The 16,217-nt window shown below is 40.7% G+C and overlaps 1 protein-coding gene across 1 annotated transcript in view; it reads right to left on the reverse strand.

Moving 5' to 3' along the window:
* Window positions 1-5,722: 5,722 nt before the first annotated feature.
* Window positions 5,723-16,217, reverse strand: part of LOC133948905 (synapsin-3-like) — a 94,751-nt gene continuing 84,256 nt past the window's right edge. Inside the window, exons 11-14 of the mRNA XM_062382984.1 lie at window positions 12,139-12,270; window positions 11,532-11,550; window positions 11,277-11,433; window positions 5,723-10,758 (exon numbers count right to left, since the gene is read on the reverse strand). Of these exons, the coding sequence (XP_062238968.1) occupies window positions 10,635-10,758; window positions 11,277-11,433; window positions 11,532-11,550; window positions 12,139-12,270 (432 nt within the window). The 3' untranslated portion in view covers window positions 5,723-10,634. The remainder of the gene's footprint in view (window positions 10,759-11,276; window positions 11,434-11,531; window positions 11,551-12,138; window positions 12,271-16,217) is intronic.

The following is a 16,217-nucleotide window of genomic DNA, read 5'->3' on the forward strand; positions in this document are numbered from 1 at the left end:
GAGAGGGGGGAACGCTCCCTCTGTAAACAGCCGGACTCTCCAAAGCTCTTCTATCCCCCTTCAGCCTAATCTCTTACAAACAACATGTTCTTCTTACTCTGAGTGGCTGCACACTGACACAGTGTTTAAGCTGAACTCAGAAGAGTTTATTTCTAAGAACACTGAACAGAGCATCCGATCTCAAGGAGGAAAACATCATCACCTCGGCTCCACCAGCCGGGTGTCTCACAGTATCCAGTGCTTGAATGGTACGATTCTCATCAGCCTCAGATCTGCTTGTCAACAACAACTCATGTTGCATTAATAGAAAGAAACTTGGCATAAAACTCTGAAACTCAAATAATAACATTTTCAAAAGATGAATCGATTTAAAGGCTGATAATTCCTTAACACAATTTGTACAGTACCTAAATTCAAACACGGCACTTTTTATCAATTTAACTTATCTTCAAGACATTTAGAAGAACAATACTGAGATTTATGCAACAAATTACTTTATTATTTCCTGATAATTTTAAACTTTACCCTACAAACATAATAAATTACAGGCTTGACTTGTCGTCCTGTTATCAGCAAATCACATTGTTTCTTTTCCCCCAGGATTCATCTTGGACATAAATTGAAAATAAATTGGAAAATTACACACTGAAATTAAATTACAAATGCTGATGACTCCAGATGGTTTTTGGTTTCTCCTTGCATCATGCACAAAGCCAACCTTTTCACTTATTCATAAGAAATATAAAGATCCAATGGAAACAATTATTTAAAAATGTACTCAGCGCACTCATGCTCTCCAGCAGATGAACTTGTTTTTGCATAAGACCCTCAGTAAGGTCAGATGGAAATTTAATTAAATATGAAGGGTGATTCATGCAAGGAGGCAGATCAAATCTTTCACTTATTATCTTACAGATAATTAGAATCTAGAGCCAACACACGGAGTCAGCAGCCGAACAAAATATTCCAGATACTAATGCATCTTACGCATTTGGAATTTTTGCAGTAGCTATGAGGGGGATGAAGCTTTGTTATCAAGGTTTTGCAGATACATGCAGGTCGGTCGGTTTGTGTGTGTGTGTGTGTGTGTGTGTGTGTGTGTGTGTGTGTGTGTGTGTGTGTGTGTCTTTGTTTGTGTGACCAAGTGCCGATTCGTCAGTCTTACTGTCTTTATGTGGACATCAACATAGATAAATGCAGACACAGATATTCCACAAACTGTGAACCAAAGTCTTGATTTCTGTTTCTACATTTTTCTCTCTGTCCCTCCGTGCGCACTGAGGCATCGCAGTTGCCATGGCAACCAAGGCCTTTCTTGTCTTAAAGATACTCACTATGGTGACCGCGGCATTGTTGTACAGTCGGCAGTTCGGAGAGGGGAAAGGGGGTTTCTTACAAACACACACACACACACAAACTACTGCAGCACTACTACAGGCACATCCACACAAAGCCTCCCTCACTAACTCTTGTTAAATGAGGATGCACATTGAGACTCACACACTGAGCTGAATCAAACTGAGTGAAGGTTCGAGGTGCCACTTCAGCCTTTACAATGACTCATGTTCTTCCTGAAGGCCGTGTAGCTACACTGTGTGGCTCCAGTGAGGAGATATCAGCTTCAATGAAGAAATGTAAGATTCACAGTATCTGGAGAAACTCTGTCTTTGATGGTAAACTCTTTCCCAGAATCCCCCAAAAAGTCCCTTATTAACTTTGTTTTGAATAAAATTCTCAAACTACTACACTTCCATTGTTTGTGTGATAGTATTTGCCGGATGCCTGTGACCCTCAGGCCTTGTACCTGTAGCTGCATCACAGCAGTGCCAAGGTCTTACAGAAAAGTGCAACCAGGAGTGTTTTAACATTTAATATAACAATTTACCCTGTGTGTATTTTTTATTATTATTACCATTATTTGGTATTCCACTTAGAGATAAATAATATTCCTCGTTGCTAAGCAACATCCTTGTCTGATGCTGTTAGATTAAAGCTGCTCGGTCAATGGATCAGAAGAACACACTGATATATTGTTGCCTTTTTCATATGTGTGTGTTCATTGATGAAGAAATGCAAGAAACAGAGCAAAAGTATTTACTTAAAGTTGCTTGTGTGTGTGTGTGTGTGTGTGTGTGTGTGTGTGTGTGTGTGTGTGTGTTTGTGTGTGTGTGTGGCCACCTGATGAATCAGAGTTTTTATTTTCCAACGACTCATAAATATCCGGGCCTCTGGCGTTTTGGATTCCTACGTTGACTGTGAGCTGTTGGTTCTGGGCAGATCAGCGTTTCTGATGAAATGAGGTTGAAGGGATAAGAAACGCAATCAGAAGGAAAATCCTGAAGGAGCTGATGAACACGCAAACACTTCATAGATCTGAGGAAGAATCCTTCTCTAGGGTCCAGCAGCTGAATCACCTGTAAGACGTCCTGTAAATGTTCTCTCTCCCTCACCTGTCACTTCAGTACCACGGCCACAGAGTGACACCTCCACTCTGGATACCTACAGTGAGTATCGTCCTTCAAGAGTCCAACTGTTCCCTGTGTTCACTTCATTCTTCACATTACTCACCCTCATATGTTTTCTCTCCTGATCTGAGCACACAGATGGGCGATAATTCTCAGTGAGTTTGTATCTACAAGCTCCTCCTTCACCTTTAATGTAAGAAATTATGTCTGTGACGCAGCTTTTATATTTCTCTAGGATTCCAATTATTCAGGGAGGCTTGTCTCACAAAAGTATCTCTACCACAAGTGAAATAGTCTGCTGTTTATTTACAAAAGCATCAAACTGCTCAACAGTGACATAAGCCTTATATAATGTATAAGTAATGTGTTATACGTTTTATATGATGGTGGAAGGAAAAATCGAAATGAGGGTGAAATCAGTCTCAGACAAAGCAGCAGTGTTTGTTGAAGCTGTTATTAAATGACCTGTAATTTTCCAGGTAACACAAACGCAGTGATGTCAGTGAAATGCTACGGCAATGACCGACTTTCCATTTAGTCCCAATGTGTTTAGTTACAAGATTGTATTTCTCAAATAAAGACAGGACACTGAGGATCATGTCCACAGCTGGAAGGCAGATATGAAGAAGGACGGGTTTGTTTGGTAGGACAACACCCCCTGCTGGTATAATTGATTCATTATGTGAGCGTACAACAACCCTCTGATTTCTGCCACTTTCAAGATGTGAAGAATTACAGACTCAAACTTCCCCATCTCCCTTCTCTCAAAACAAGTTTACACAAAGTGTTATCGCGGAGCTGTTTGTTGTCGACTGGCACATGGGGGCCGCAGGCAGGCAGGGACCTGCGGCAGATGAGGGATTGGACATTCCACCTGGAGAATGCACGGAGGAATCACACTGGCAGCAGATTAGCATCAGGCTGCAAGTCGTCTGGTATGCAACACGTGTCTCGGACTGGGAAACAAATGCGAAAGCACAGTAGGAACTGTTGGGGGGGGGGGGGTTCGGGGAGGGTCAGAGGGTGAGGGGTGCAGGATTTTAAAGCACAATACTAACACTGAAAACTGAATAAGAAGAGAGGTGCGTCTCTTTTAAAGGACTAATGACAGTCACTTTTGTTTTGTGAGGCAAATTGATGAATGAAAGTGATATAAGTATCATTAAGAAACACAGTGTTTTACATATGGAAGAAAATAAAGTGAAAGTCAATTATTCCCCTTTTGCCAGGGACCCCCTGCAACACTCAACGGCCCTTGGGGGTCCCCCGACCAGAGATCCTCTGCTGTTCAGGTCCTCTTTTTTTTAAACCTCGTCATCCCTTCATTTTCTCAGTAAGAGTTCAGATTAAATGTTGAATGCAAATCTCTACTTGTCTTTGTTCACAATCATCAGACAAATATCATTAAATAATGATTCTTACGTGGTACTCGAGTGGATGTTTTTCTCTGTGTTGCCCCTGCGATGATGCACCAGCGACCTGTTCTCATCACCTCTTGCCTAATGCCAGCTGGGGTTCGCTCCAGCCGCCCCCCCAACACAATCCTTACAAGGTAATGGCTGCATGGATGGATGTTGTCCCACTAAATGTTTAGACATTTTTTATTTGAGGGAGGTTTTACCCGGAATGCATCTTAAATCAGGAACAGATACGTACAGATGTTCTCTGACGTAATGTTGACTATTTGAATGCTGATTAAGTTACAGTGTTACTGTTAAAGTTTACAAAACTCTTTATTCTTTTAAATATGTGATCAATCAAGATGAATAGCTGGAGGTTTATACGATTTCTGATATTACACACATCGATCACAATCTCATTTAGCTACTAACCCAAGACGAAATGGTCCAGTCCACAAAAAAATTAACCCTATACTATTTTTTGTACTATAAATGTGGATTAAAGGTTTAAGATAATGATATATGACTTGTTTTAAATGTTTCGTACACTGTGTATCGTCGTTGTGTTTTGGAATTGTTGTAGTATTGAGAGCTGCTGTTGTGCTATAGGTCTTTTAGTTTGACAATCTCTATACTGATTTCCTGACATATCAGGCCAAAACAGTTTCCTCTGTATTAATATATTTTTTTATTTAATCAAGTTTAATAAAATATTCAATTACCCTTTGATATTAATAAGCTGGTAAAGATTCACTGCTATTTAAAATTGTAGATGAAGTCTCGTCAGTTTGTTTTCAGTCCATGAGTCTAAACACTGCTCCGTACTTTAAATTTCATAAAGTTGCACTTGTAAATATTTCCATATTAACAATGGACCTTGTGTTCCTGACTCCACAGCTGCGCTCTCCAACATCTTTCAATTTATTGTGTTGTTGTTGTTCCGTCTTACCGCTCCCAAGCGATTTTCAGAAAAATAAAAACCCGTATAAACCCACTGTATGATACGTGCAGAGAAACAAGTGTCAGTCAGACGACGTAAGGGACTCTGGCTGGGAAACGCTTCAGCTGCTTCAGAGCCTGACATTTCCCTCAGGTTAATGGAGGTCAGATACACAACTACAAGTTACAGCTCATGCAGTGTAATTCTCCGTGTCTACTGCATGTGTGAATTAGCAGCTGCTTTTCAATAGAGGATGTATTGAAAAGCAGATATTGTGACATTTAAATTTGATGTAGGCCAACATCAACTTTAAATGTCACAATAGCAGTGTTGTGTTTACTGAGGGGAAAACATCTATTCATGCAGGTTTAAAATAGAAATGTTAAACGTCTATTATTTCAATAAATACCCTCAGTTCCAAGCACCTTTCTCCTGCTATTCCAAAAAGAACCAATATAAAATATTCAGAGGAATATCTGGGCGATGATGGCATTGTTTGAAAAGCAATAAAACGCGAGGGTGTGCGAGGTGACACATTAAAGACTGAATATGTTTCACATTACCTCTGTTAACATTAGGGCTTAACACGATTCATTTGATGGCTTGACGGGAAGAGGGCAGCGGATGAAAGTGTGTGGCTGCGTCCAGCAGGCTTCCCTCTCTGCAGCCTCGGGTTGCCAGTCGCCTTTTAACAGGCCGAGCTCCAGGCCAAGAGGTATAAAATACGGTAGTAATCCAAGATGAAGGGATTTGGGGATTATCACTACATTTTCTCAAAGTTGCGTGTTGCAGGCTGGATTTTGTTTAAAAGGTAGAGTGCGGGCCAGGACGTCTCCTGAGGTGACCATAAATGGAGAAATACCCTGGACTCTCCACGGGTGACTGGTCCAGTAGAAAGTGGAATGCGAAGCCGCAGGTGTAATAAAAGTTTTAATAACATAAATCTGGATTTTTTTCGGACAAAGGAAGTGAAATACAGAAAACAAACTCATCTTAATACTAATAAATTACAGAAACACATGAGATGCATCACACTCACAAATAAGCAGCCAGACGTTAAGATCACATGACGACCGAATGTACACACCTGAGGCACACAGAGAGGGGAGGGGGGGGTCGTTTTTCATGCCACATTTACACCGATATACCGAACATCTATACACTTAGAGTATCACACGTTATCGCCCACCATTCAGCGGAGAGGGAGGGACACAGTGGACTGAAAGATCGGCGAATAAACCCGTGCAATGACATTCATATTTTCACGTTTCATTTACAAATACCATATTTAAAGAGGACTTGATTTCCTTGCAGTATTAGCTGTATTGATGGCAAGTCTCTGAGGCTGCATATATTCATATATTCAGGCTTCTCATCAGTTCAACACACCCAGGGTTGAGCCGGTGACTCAACCATGTCGTAACGAAGAGGATAGAAAATAAGCTAAAAAGAATTTTAGTATTGTGTTATCTCCAAAAAAGATGAAAGACATAGTGATGTGATGCAACACTTTTCAGTTTTGTGAAAGGAGCAGCGCAGCAACAGAATGTTCATGTGCGAAGTCAACAGCAGGTTTCAAGAGAGACGTTTAGGAGATTTCGGGGCAAGGAAGGATGAAGCTAGGGCTGTGACCAGCTGAGGAAGCTGTCAATCAAACAAGCAAGATCAAAGGACTTTTATCGCTAATTCACATTAGAGGCTGGAACCATCAAATAAACTGAGAACCAGGCTTAGATTAACCTGAAGGGGCTAGGGTTAGTTTGGATGTTAAAGGAAATCAAGTCTCTGATCTTCCTCGGGTTGGTCTCTCACATTTTTCTAGAGCCCACGAATCATCAAAAATGGAAAGGAAGCACTTCCGTCTCACATTTCTTTGTCCTTCGCTGCTCTTTTCACACAACCTGTGCTAGTACTAACACTCTACAGTCACTTCCTGCAGAGCACTGCCCAACTTGAGGTAGTTACTAGTCAACTTTGCAGCTCAGTTCAAATTGAGTCAAATCAAAAAAATGTATCAGGTGTGTTAAGCATATATACACATATATATATATGCATTTTAAACCCAAAGTGCACTAAAACTGAGAGAAGTGACATCAGAGTTAATCTTTCATCGCGACAGACATACTGGTCATTCAACTGTTTGGATAGGCCACCTAACGTCTTTAAAGGTAACAGACACAGTGCTCAGAGTCAGCTCATCTGTGATGTCACAGCCGTTATTGCGTGGCACATAAGGGACAGTGAATCCTCATGGTTTAGTTTATGGCTTATCACATCGCAGTATAACACATACTAAGTGGTAGGTATCTTTACAACAAAAAACATATGATTGTGACTGTCAGGGCGTCTCACGACAAGATGCTAATTTGGTCCGTTTTGACACAGTGCCAAAGGCGCTTGCAAAAAAGTGCTCAGTGACGAGACACTGGATTATCTGCAGATCAGTTCTACTTTTCCAAACAATCACTGGACGCAGATTTATGACAAACAACAAGACAACATTCAAAACAACAGGTTGGACAAACCGAGATGGCGATAAAAGCAAATATCCCAAGCACAGACTTCCTGGTGTTTGAACGTGAGTAGGCTGACTGATTGTTTGTCGACCAAGCTCTGAGTTGAAAGCATAGGTCGTATATAAAGATGGACAACATGACAACTCTCCAAATGTGAAGCCAAAATATCTCGATCACCCCCTGGTGGCTGTCTGCTTATAAGTCCTAACAAGAAATTCAAAGTGCAACTCAAGAAAATGTTTCTCCTAGAAGTTTGGTTTTAACTCGTTATTTTATGCTACAAAAACAGGAAAAACACCATGATTGACAGCTGAGACTGACTTCTAATTGGCTGAGCACATGTATGGGCGGGACTTTGATATAGTGACTCCACTTTACGATCACTACTGTGGCTCCAAATGACTGACTTCAGGGACACGACATTCATCTTTATAAACGGTCTATAATTCAAATAAAGAATATGAACGTGTAAGAAACGGATAGATGAGCTACAAATGTAAGCGTTTTGTCTGCCTAGCCTACTGCTAACAGTCGTAATGTTACTATCACGGTAAAGAAGCATTTCACACGACATTATTTAATTTTTTCTTCACATAACGAAGAGCATTCATGACACATACTGGTCCTCATTTTAAAAGTGAATTCAGGTATTTGGTTACAGTGCTGTGCGAGGATGAAATGCTAAACTTGTGTAGCAACAGCAGCTAGCAACTTGAATTAGACAAACAACTGTAGCTCCACACACTGACGATAAAGATCGGATTATTTTTGCTATTTTTGCAAACCTGACCGTACCATTATTCGTTATGTTGAGTGCAATTTATTTTGTCAAGCTAACAAAGCTTACGCACACGGAGCATTTTTAGTGCAATGAACAACTAATGCTAGTTAAGAAAAATAACGGCTTGTCTTTAAAAACTAAACAGGGTAGAAATTATTATTAACAAAATTATTGCAAAGATGAGCGGTTCTTTTTTAGTGATCGTATCATTGCCAGAATCAGAATGGTAAATTTACAACCTAACACACACATACACACCCACACACGACATAGATTTTATACAGATTCATGCATTTGTATGAATGTTATCCATAATAAGGACCATTATAATTATGAAGATTATGATCATAATTATAATTGTTATTAATAATAAAAGTTATACTTTGGAATCGTGACATGTCCATTTAAACTCTATACTGCTCAATGAATGTACCCTTTTGCACATTCTTTTTCATATTTTACGTTTTTGTCCAAATAGGACAAATTGGTTTTTAAACCAAATAGGAGAAAAACACATATCTCTGCTTATTCATCTTTATAATTTCATGCAAAAGAACCAATTCATAGATTATGAGTTATGTGTTCTACATGAAAAGCAATATATACAGTCAAACTCTCTCTGGAGGCAACTGTTGCACCGAGGCTGAAGGATATATTTTTTCGGGGAAATAATTCACCTTGCCTAATCTTATAATTTATAAACTGTAATGGTTCCGGTATAAGATGTAATTTGGTGCTAACTATAAGCAACCGAAACAGACAATTCAATAAATAAAAGGAATTAGGTTTCTTTCACCTAAATACATTTTTACATAGATCATAATAGTGTAGGTTGCATCTTAAGAGCAGATTTGGAAGGAAATTTCCTTCAGGCATATAACAAGTCCCTTATGTGGGTACCTTTGCCATTAAGACATTTCAAACATGTGTTCATAATATTTTCATCAACATTTCTCTGAAAAGTTAAGACCAAGATTTAAGTTTGACTTTGTTTGACTTTACATACTGTACATTCATTTACGTGTAGTTCCAAAGCAGGATGAAAGTAACTGATATCACACATGCACAAACACACACACGCACACACACACCATGCGACCAAAAGCTAAAACAGGATGCTAAATGATCTGCTGAACCCAGGTGACACTGGTTGTAGAGAATAAAGGAGAATTAAGATATAAGATGCGACGTTACACGACCAAAGCAAATCTTTTTCTGTCTGAATGACATAAATAACTTATATTACAACCTCTCCATTTCCCTTTTAAACACACATTAGTAGATCTTATTTTACAAATCCCCAAGAAAAATACTCCATAGTGCTACTCACTAAAAGCACGAAACATCAAGAGAAAGAAGGGTCGCAGGGGGAAGATCTGAGCTGTGATGGAAGACCATGGCTGCGAGCCAGTCCAGCATTTGCACCTTGTGAAATCCCAAGCTCATGAGTTGGTTCGCTGTCTGATTGTTTTCTTGACCCAGTGCAGACGGGATGTTTTTTTTTTTTTTAACTGCGTTGTTAAAAAGCACTTTGGTAGTTTTTTTCGGCCAAGGTAAAGGAGTCACTACGTGAGCCAATGTGTGTCTACAGCACGTGGATGTCTGAGAGGTGTGCTGGAAAGACGCCCGAAAAAGATCGCTGGTGAACCGTGTGGACTCGGTGCATTTCTCATGAGCTCACGGCAACAGATTCAGATAAGTATATTGCTGTAGATGTTTGGAAGCCGCGCGTCAGTTCAAGTCCTGGAAATAAATTATACCTAAATATAGAAATAAATTACACATGAACAGTAAACAATTTCACGGGTTGGACGAACATATGAGGAATAACGTCTAGATAGCAAGCAGTACCAGCGAGATCATGATATACACTGTGGTCATTTAACGCTAGAAAGGCCAAACTCATCAGCTGCCTGATGATTTGCATGCAAGAGGGCATTCAGATATCTGTATTGATGCTGCGCTTCAAATTACAGCATCAACTTTAAAACTTTTTGTATTTACATGAATCCTGCAGTGCTGTTAAATAAAGAAATACAAGAAATTATGGGTAAAGAGAAACAGTTGCACGAGTACATTGGGACAAATCTGCTATATAAAGTCTAAACTTATGATTATATGGACCTAGTGTATGTGTTTAAATTGTCTTAAGTGAACAGCACTGTGGAGTAAAAGTAACAGAAGTGTGAATAAGGTTTGGTTTAATTCTGCGTCTGCACTGGTATCCCTCATCCCTTAACATCTCCTGTGAAGAAAAAAAAAAAAAAATGTCAGCTTTTAAAGTTTCACTTATCATCGCGGAGATCTGAAATCCGTTTGGCCTTTCTAGTGATGCATTTATTGTGGGTTTGACGACAGCGTGTCGCACCAGGTGTTTGACTTCACAAACATGGAGAGAGAACAGGAAGAGAACAGGAAGCTGAGGCTCAGGGGGAGGAAAGAGACTCCGTTGCAGATGAACCCAGTAAGGGTTTTGTTTTTTTTCTCCACACCTGACGACCGACAGGAAGAGGAAGCTCCTGGGAGAGTTTGTTAGTCGGAGAAGAGGCTGGCGAAGGACTGTCGGAGGCTGCGGATGGTCTCGGCTTTGGCCTCGTCGTCAGTCACGCTTCCTCGTAACGTGTCTGTGAAGGAGTTGGTCAGGGACTGGGATTTGCTGAGGAGTAAACAGAAGACTAGTTAGACTTTCTACATTTGTAATAAAAGAGTTAAATCCTGCATGTAATATTTACTTTATAAATGTTCACTGAACCACGTTCAATGTTGTTTGGTCAAGTGTCTTATCTGACTCTGTGTCTCCCCCTACAATCAGCTTATGGCTATTTTTGTGCTGAACAATAATAACTACAATAAAACCCAGGGAACACCTCTTTTAAAGTGCCCTTATGAATCCACATTTAAACTCACTTGATCCAGATTTTAATTTGGATCTGCACCAGATTACACACACTCATAAATATCTGCAAATCCGGAAATCGGTTCTTGCAGTTTTTGTGTTATCAGGCAAAAAAACAAACACAGACAGAGGTGAATCAACATCTTTAAAGTGAACTTTCCCTTCCTCACATGAGAACAGTAATATAAATATTTATGAACCCTAAAATACAGGCTAAACAACGTTATTGACATTTAATAATGCCATCCTCTAAACACGATCTGTAAGTCTGGGCTCACTTTAGCTGTGGCGACTGCTTCTGAGCTCCAGGCCCGGTGGAGGCGGGGATGGGACCGGGCTGGAAGGCCTGGCTGGGCGAGGTGGAGGCAGACCGGGCTCGCTGAGGTGACCCCTGGGCTGAGGAGGACGGAGAGGCGGAGGTAGAGCGCTGTCCTCCTGCAGGAGATACACACAACATTTATATATGCATTCATTGTGTTGCTGCACTGCATCGCTGCAGAGGAAACTGTTGTGGCAGTGAGAAGTTTCCTTACCTCGTTTGGGCTGTGTGGTCTGTTGATGAGGAGACACACAAAGAGAGACATGTTAAAATGGATCAGGAGGTTTAGCATGTTTGCGTATTCTGTTGTTACTTGCACAACTACTACAGTGGTAATAATTTATTCAAAATGTTTTCAATGGCAGTAATTAAATGGAATATTATTATTAGAGATGTTAAAAAATAGTAGTGAAGAAGAGGTATCAACATAATTACACCCCCCCAACATAAATAACAAAGACTCAAATATTTGTATCTGTACATGTTATAATCTATTACTTAAGTGCACTTTTACCAATTATTTTATATAACATTAATTGTCCAACATGAGAATCTATATACTGTACCAAAGTATACACACTTTAGGCCGTTTAGTGCTTAAAGTATTAAAATGTTAATAAAGTGAGTCTAAAAGCATTGGTAATGTCCATGTGAAGGGCTATATTTTCTTATCCTTTAGTCCATTTAATGATGTTAAGGTATTTTATGGTAAATGAACTAATATCTCATCTTATCAACCACTGAAAGAGTTTAAGTCACATTCACCCATTGGTGTAAACACACATACAGCTCTTCCATATGCAGTGCCTTGTGAGTTGTACCTTTACAGTGGAAGGCTGAGGTGTGGACACTCCCAGCAGCACTTGGGCCATCTTGTTGATGATCAGCTCTGTGATCAGCTGTCTGTCTTCCTCCACGTGTTCCCCAATCAGAGGCATGGAGCTGTCCATCACCTACAGAGACAGATACAAAAAGAATCAGACTCCTGGTCAGCTCATAACCTGAATGACTCTCTGCCACTACTGAATTCAAACCCCATCCACTAGGTGGCACTGTTGCATCTCTTATCATGAAGAACAGACTGTGATCAGCCTCCGGATGATGTCAGTGATAATGGACTTGATGGGGCTTTGCCAGCAGTGATGAGTCATATTTTTCAGAGATCACATACACGCCAATGCACCTCACAGTATGAGCTATAAGATATGCAACACTCAATACAATTAATCACCAGATACACTGAGGATGACACTGACATCCCGGGCTGATCCCACACACTCCCACACTCCTCAGAAAGTCCCTTCTCCTGGATCTGTGCAACTACACCCTCCAGTCAATGGAGCTGCAACAACTACAGTAGAAGAGTTAACAGGTTGTTACTCGGAGGTTTAAGACCGTGTAGAGAATCAGATTCTTCTCCCATTTGCTTTTTGGTCTTTTGAATCCTCATAACGCTTTGACCTCACATCCTGCATTGACAATAAATCACATAAATCCAGTACAAGTAAAAATGAAACTTAAATGATTTACATATTTATAAAACATGTTAATAACAATAACAACAAACATTTTATATAGATATTTCTTTCTTAGTTGGTCTAAGTTCAGCAGCGGGTCGGGGGGTTCTGATAGCAAAAGCCCGGTCACCCCGTTATGAGGTGAGACCTGGGAGTAGCCAGCAGGGCTCCGTCCGCAGATCTGTGGTCGAGAGCAGACCAGGCAAATAAATCTGAAAGAAGTTTGGGTGTATCTTCGGAGTGAGCTCTAAGGTATTCAAATCAATAGGAAATTTAACAGGAAGTGAGGGTAGGGAGGCAAGCACAGGGGTGATGAGGCCAAAAGGTTTTGGATCAGCCTGACATGGTGGAGGGAGCCCAGGTTCATTCCTAGTTAGGTGCATTGCAGTGATCAAGGTAAGGAGAAATAATGCAGGTACATTTTTTGTAAATGAAAATGGTTTGAACTAAATGATCTTTTCTCTATCTAAACCTGAAATGGTATAATTTCTTTAAAGGAACCAAGATTGTGATTAACATAGAGCTGCAGATAAAATGAGACTCCATCTGTAAATATATGTTGCCCTGGGCATGACTTGGAAGGACACAGACCACATCCATTGCCGCACAAATAATAAAACTAAGAGAAAAAAAACACAACAACTTTCCCACCACTTGAGGACACATGCACGTACACGTGTACTGCAGAACCACAGAGTACACGAGGTCCTGAGCCCCGTCGCCCTCCTCCCAGAAGACCAAAACAAACAGGGGCAGCGGAGTGTGGCTGCTGGTACTGCTGGTTTGGGTGCAGATGCCTGGAGATGTTGGATGTGGCTGCTGCACCGCGCCCCGGCCACAGGCTGTAAACAAAGCGCAGGGCATGCATGCATGTGCTGATCCCCTCGTAGACAGTGTACACCAAGCTGAGCCACATTGCGCGGCAGAGAGTGTGCAGAGCTCCCATTCCAAACAAACACTGTGCCAGCTCACTCAATGTGTTTCTCCCTCTCTGCAGCTGTTTTTATTAGTGGCATCAGTTTTATTAAATTGAAAGCGCTTTATTTGTCTCTCAAAAGGCAATTCAACCCCGATCTGCAAACATAAGAAAACACACAAAAAGGTGCTTGTGGTTTCATTAAAATTAAATTGTGTGACCTTTGATGGCACAACACACTTCTGAAGTATGTGCATGCTTATAATGCAGAGTCAGAGGCACTTGAATGTTTCAATATATCAGCTGCTGTTCTTAGGCCTAGGCATGACACCATTGGGAATATTCTAGGATCATGCAGAACAACCTGGGCTGCAACAATCTGTCATTGTAATAATTGTTCAACTGATGGTTGAACTATAATGTAGAAAAAACCCATTGGAAGCTCTGAAAGCCAAAGAAGATATCCTCAGAAGTTTTGCTTTGTCTGACTAAAACACTGGTACCTTTACATTGTCAAATTTGAAAACAATCTTACTACAGTCAATTTTTACAAGAAGCTGGATCGAAACAATGTTTCTTTCACTACTTCATTGGATTCAGCGGTAGAACCACCCAATCACCAGTTTGCCACATGCATTCCCCAATCAGCTACTGTCCAATCACAGCTTATCGGATGTCACAATGCATGAGACAGTGCATGACACTGTAGTATGAGCTACAATCAGCACAGCTCTGAGAACCATCTTGTAAGTTCTGAGAAAATCTGCCAGCGATAGTATTCATCTTATTAGTCTGCAAAATATACTACCACAATTCAAAATGACACATGACATTGTCTTGAGTTTTTTTCAAATTTATCAAGAATTTGAATCTTAAATCTGTCAGCGTGATCCTGTGAACTCACTGGATACGTCCTGCTAGGAGCACGAAGCTCGACAGGTACAGACACAGTCACGAAGGGACGTGGAGCTCAGTGAAGGCTTAATTAAAAGTTGCACGAGTAAAATGATATTGTATATTACAGTGTAGCATCATTAGCTTTGTTCAAACATGACCGAGCAAAGCCATCCTCCACTAACTCTATAAGGTTTTCTGGTGTTAAATCCACATGTTTCACAAGGAAATGTTCAATGAGACCTGATTATTTCTTGCCCTGAGAATGTAAAGTATGTTTTTTATGCAAGAGCTTTTCAGATTAGTTTGAGATCTCACACACTGGGTTCATATGGTCCTACCATGGACCAGAGAACCCTTTAAAGCCCTTCTTTTTCTGCGTGTAGCCACCTTCTTGGCTAGGATTGGCGGCGAGGTAGGGCGTGGCACAGCGTTTTGGCCAGTTGAGTCATTACCACAGGGGACTGACCGCCAGGCTCCACTTCAAATGGTGTGTGGTGGCAAGCAGGGTCGGGATCCACCCTGCTGATTTATTGGGAAACGGAGTCATCCTGCAGGAGACTGGAGCTGCCACTGGCCTTTTCAGCAGTGGAACAGAGAGCTGTTTTTCTGCACTTTTATTGAGCTGCACAGTGTTCTGTCTGGACAATGTAGCCAACTGTATAGGAGGGTTCAGACAGCACACCATGCGACATATACTCATTGAAACTTATGGTGCAGTGGGGGGCAGGGGGGGGGGGGTGATATTTTCCTGGGAAAACAGCTCAAGCTTTAAGATAGCGACGCTGGTGCTTCTCCCTCTCGCCAGCTTCATGCTTTTTATGATCCATTAAAAGTTTAAACCAGTATCTGAGTTTATATGATTCAGCTGTGGATCCTTAAACCCTGTATCTTGTTTCACCACTCACTCTCAGTAACTTTCAAACATTGTCCAATAAATGTGTTATTAATGATATGTCATGTCATGACCGCTGTCTCAAAACCATCATTTCTTGTCAGATAAGATATGGTTTATTCGTCAGTGTTGTCACTTTCTGCTGAGTCATATATATGCCAAATTAATGCATGTTCATTTATCACTTGGGCCACTTATTTCCTCCCTGTTAAGTGTCAGAACATCACTATTTCCAATCCTGTCATATAACTATAGTTTACTCTAATGAAAACCTTGTTTACTTCAGTCAAAATATTGTGGACATGAAACTCAATTTGATGTCATTCTGAATCTTCCCTCTGTTGTGTAGTAAAATTGCCTCTGAATGTTATGTTGCATGAAATCATGTCAGTTTTCTCATCCATCCATCTATTCCCTGAGGGTCGCTGGAGTCAATCCCAGTTTATGACACTTGGTGAGAGGTGGGGCAGACCTTAGACAGGTTGTCAGTCAATCACAGGACCAACATACAGGAACAAAAAAAAACATCCCCGCAAAGTCGGTTGTATTTGATGTGTAGTTGTATCACTGAGTCAAGTTGCACTGTTATTTTTAGCCATGTCCTCTCGGTTTTCTATTGTCACATGCCAAATTGTCATGTTGTGTAACACTTTCATGTCAGTTGACATTAGGTCTGAC

Source organism: Platichthys flesus, chromosome 23 (genome assembly GCF_949316205.1).
Source record: "Platichthys flesus chromosome 23, fPlaFle2.1, whole genome shotgun sequence".
NCBI lineage: Eukaryota > Metazoa > Chordata > Actinopteri > Pleuronectiformes > Pleuronectidae > Platichthys > Platichthys flesus.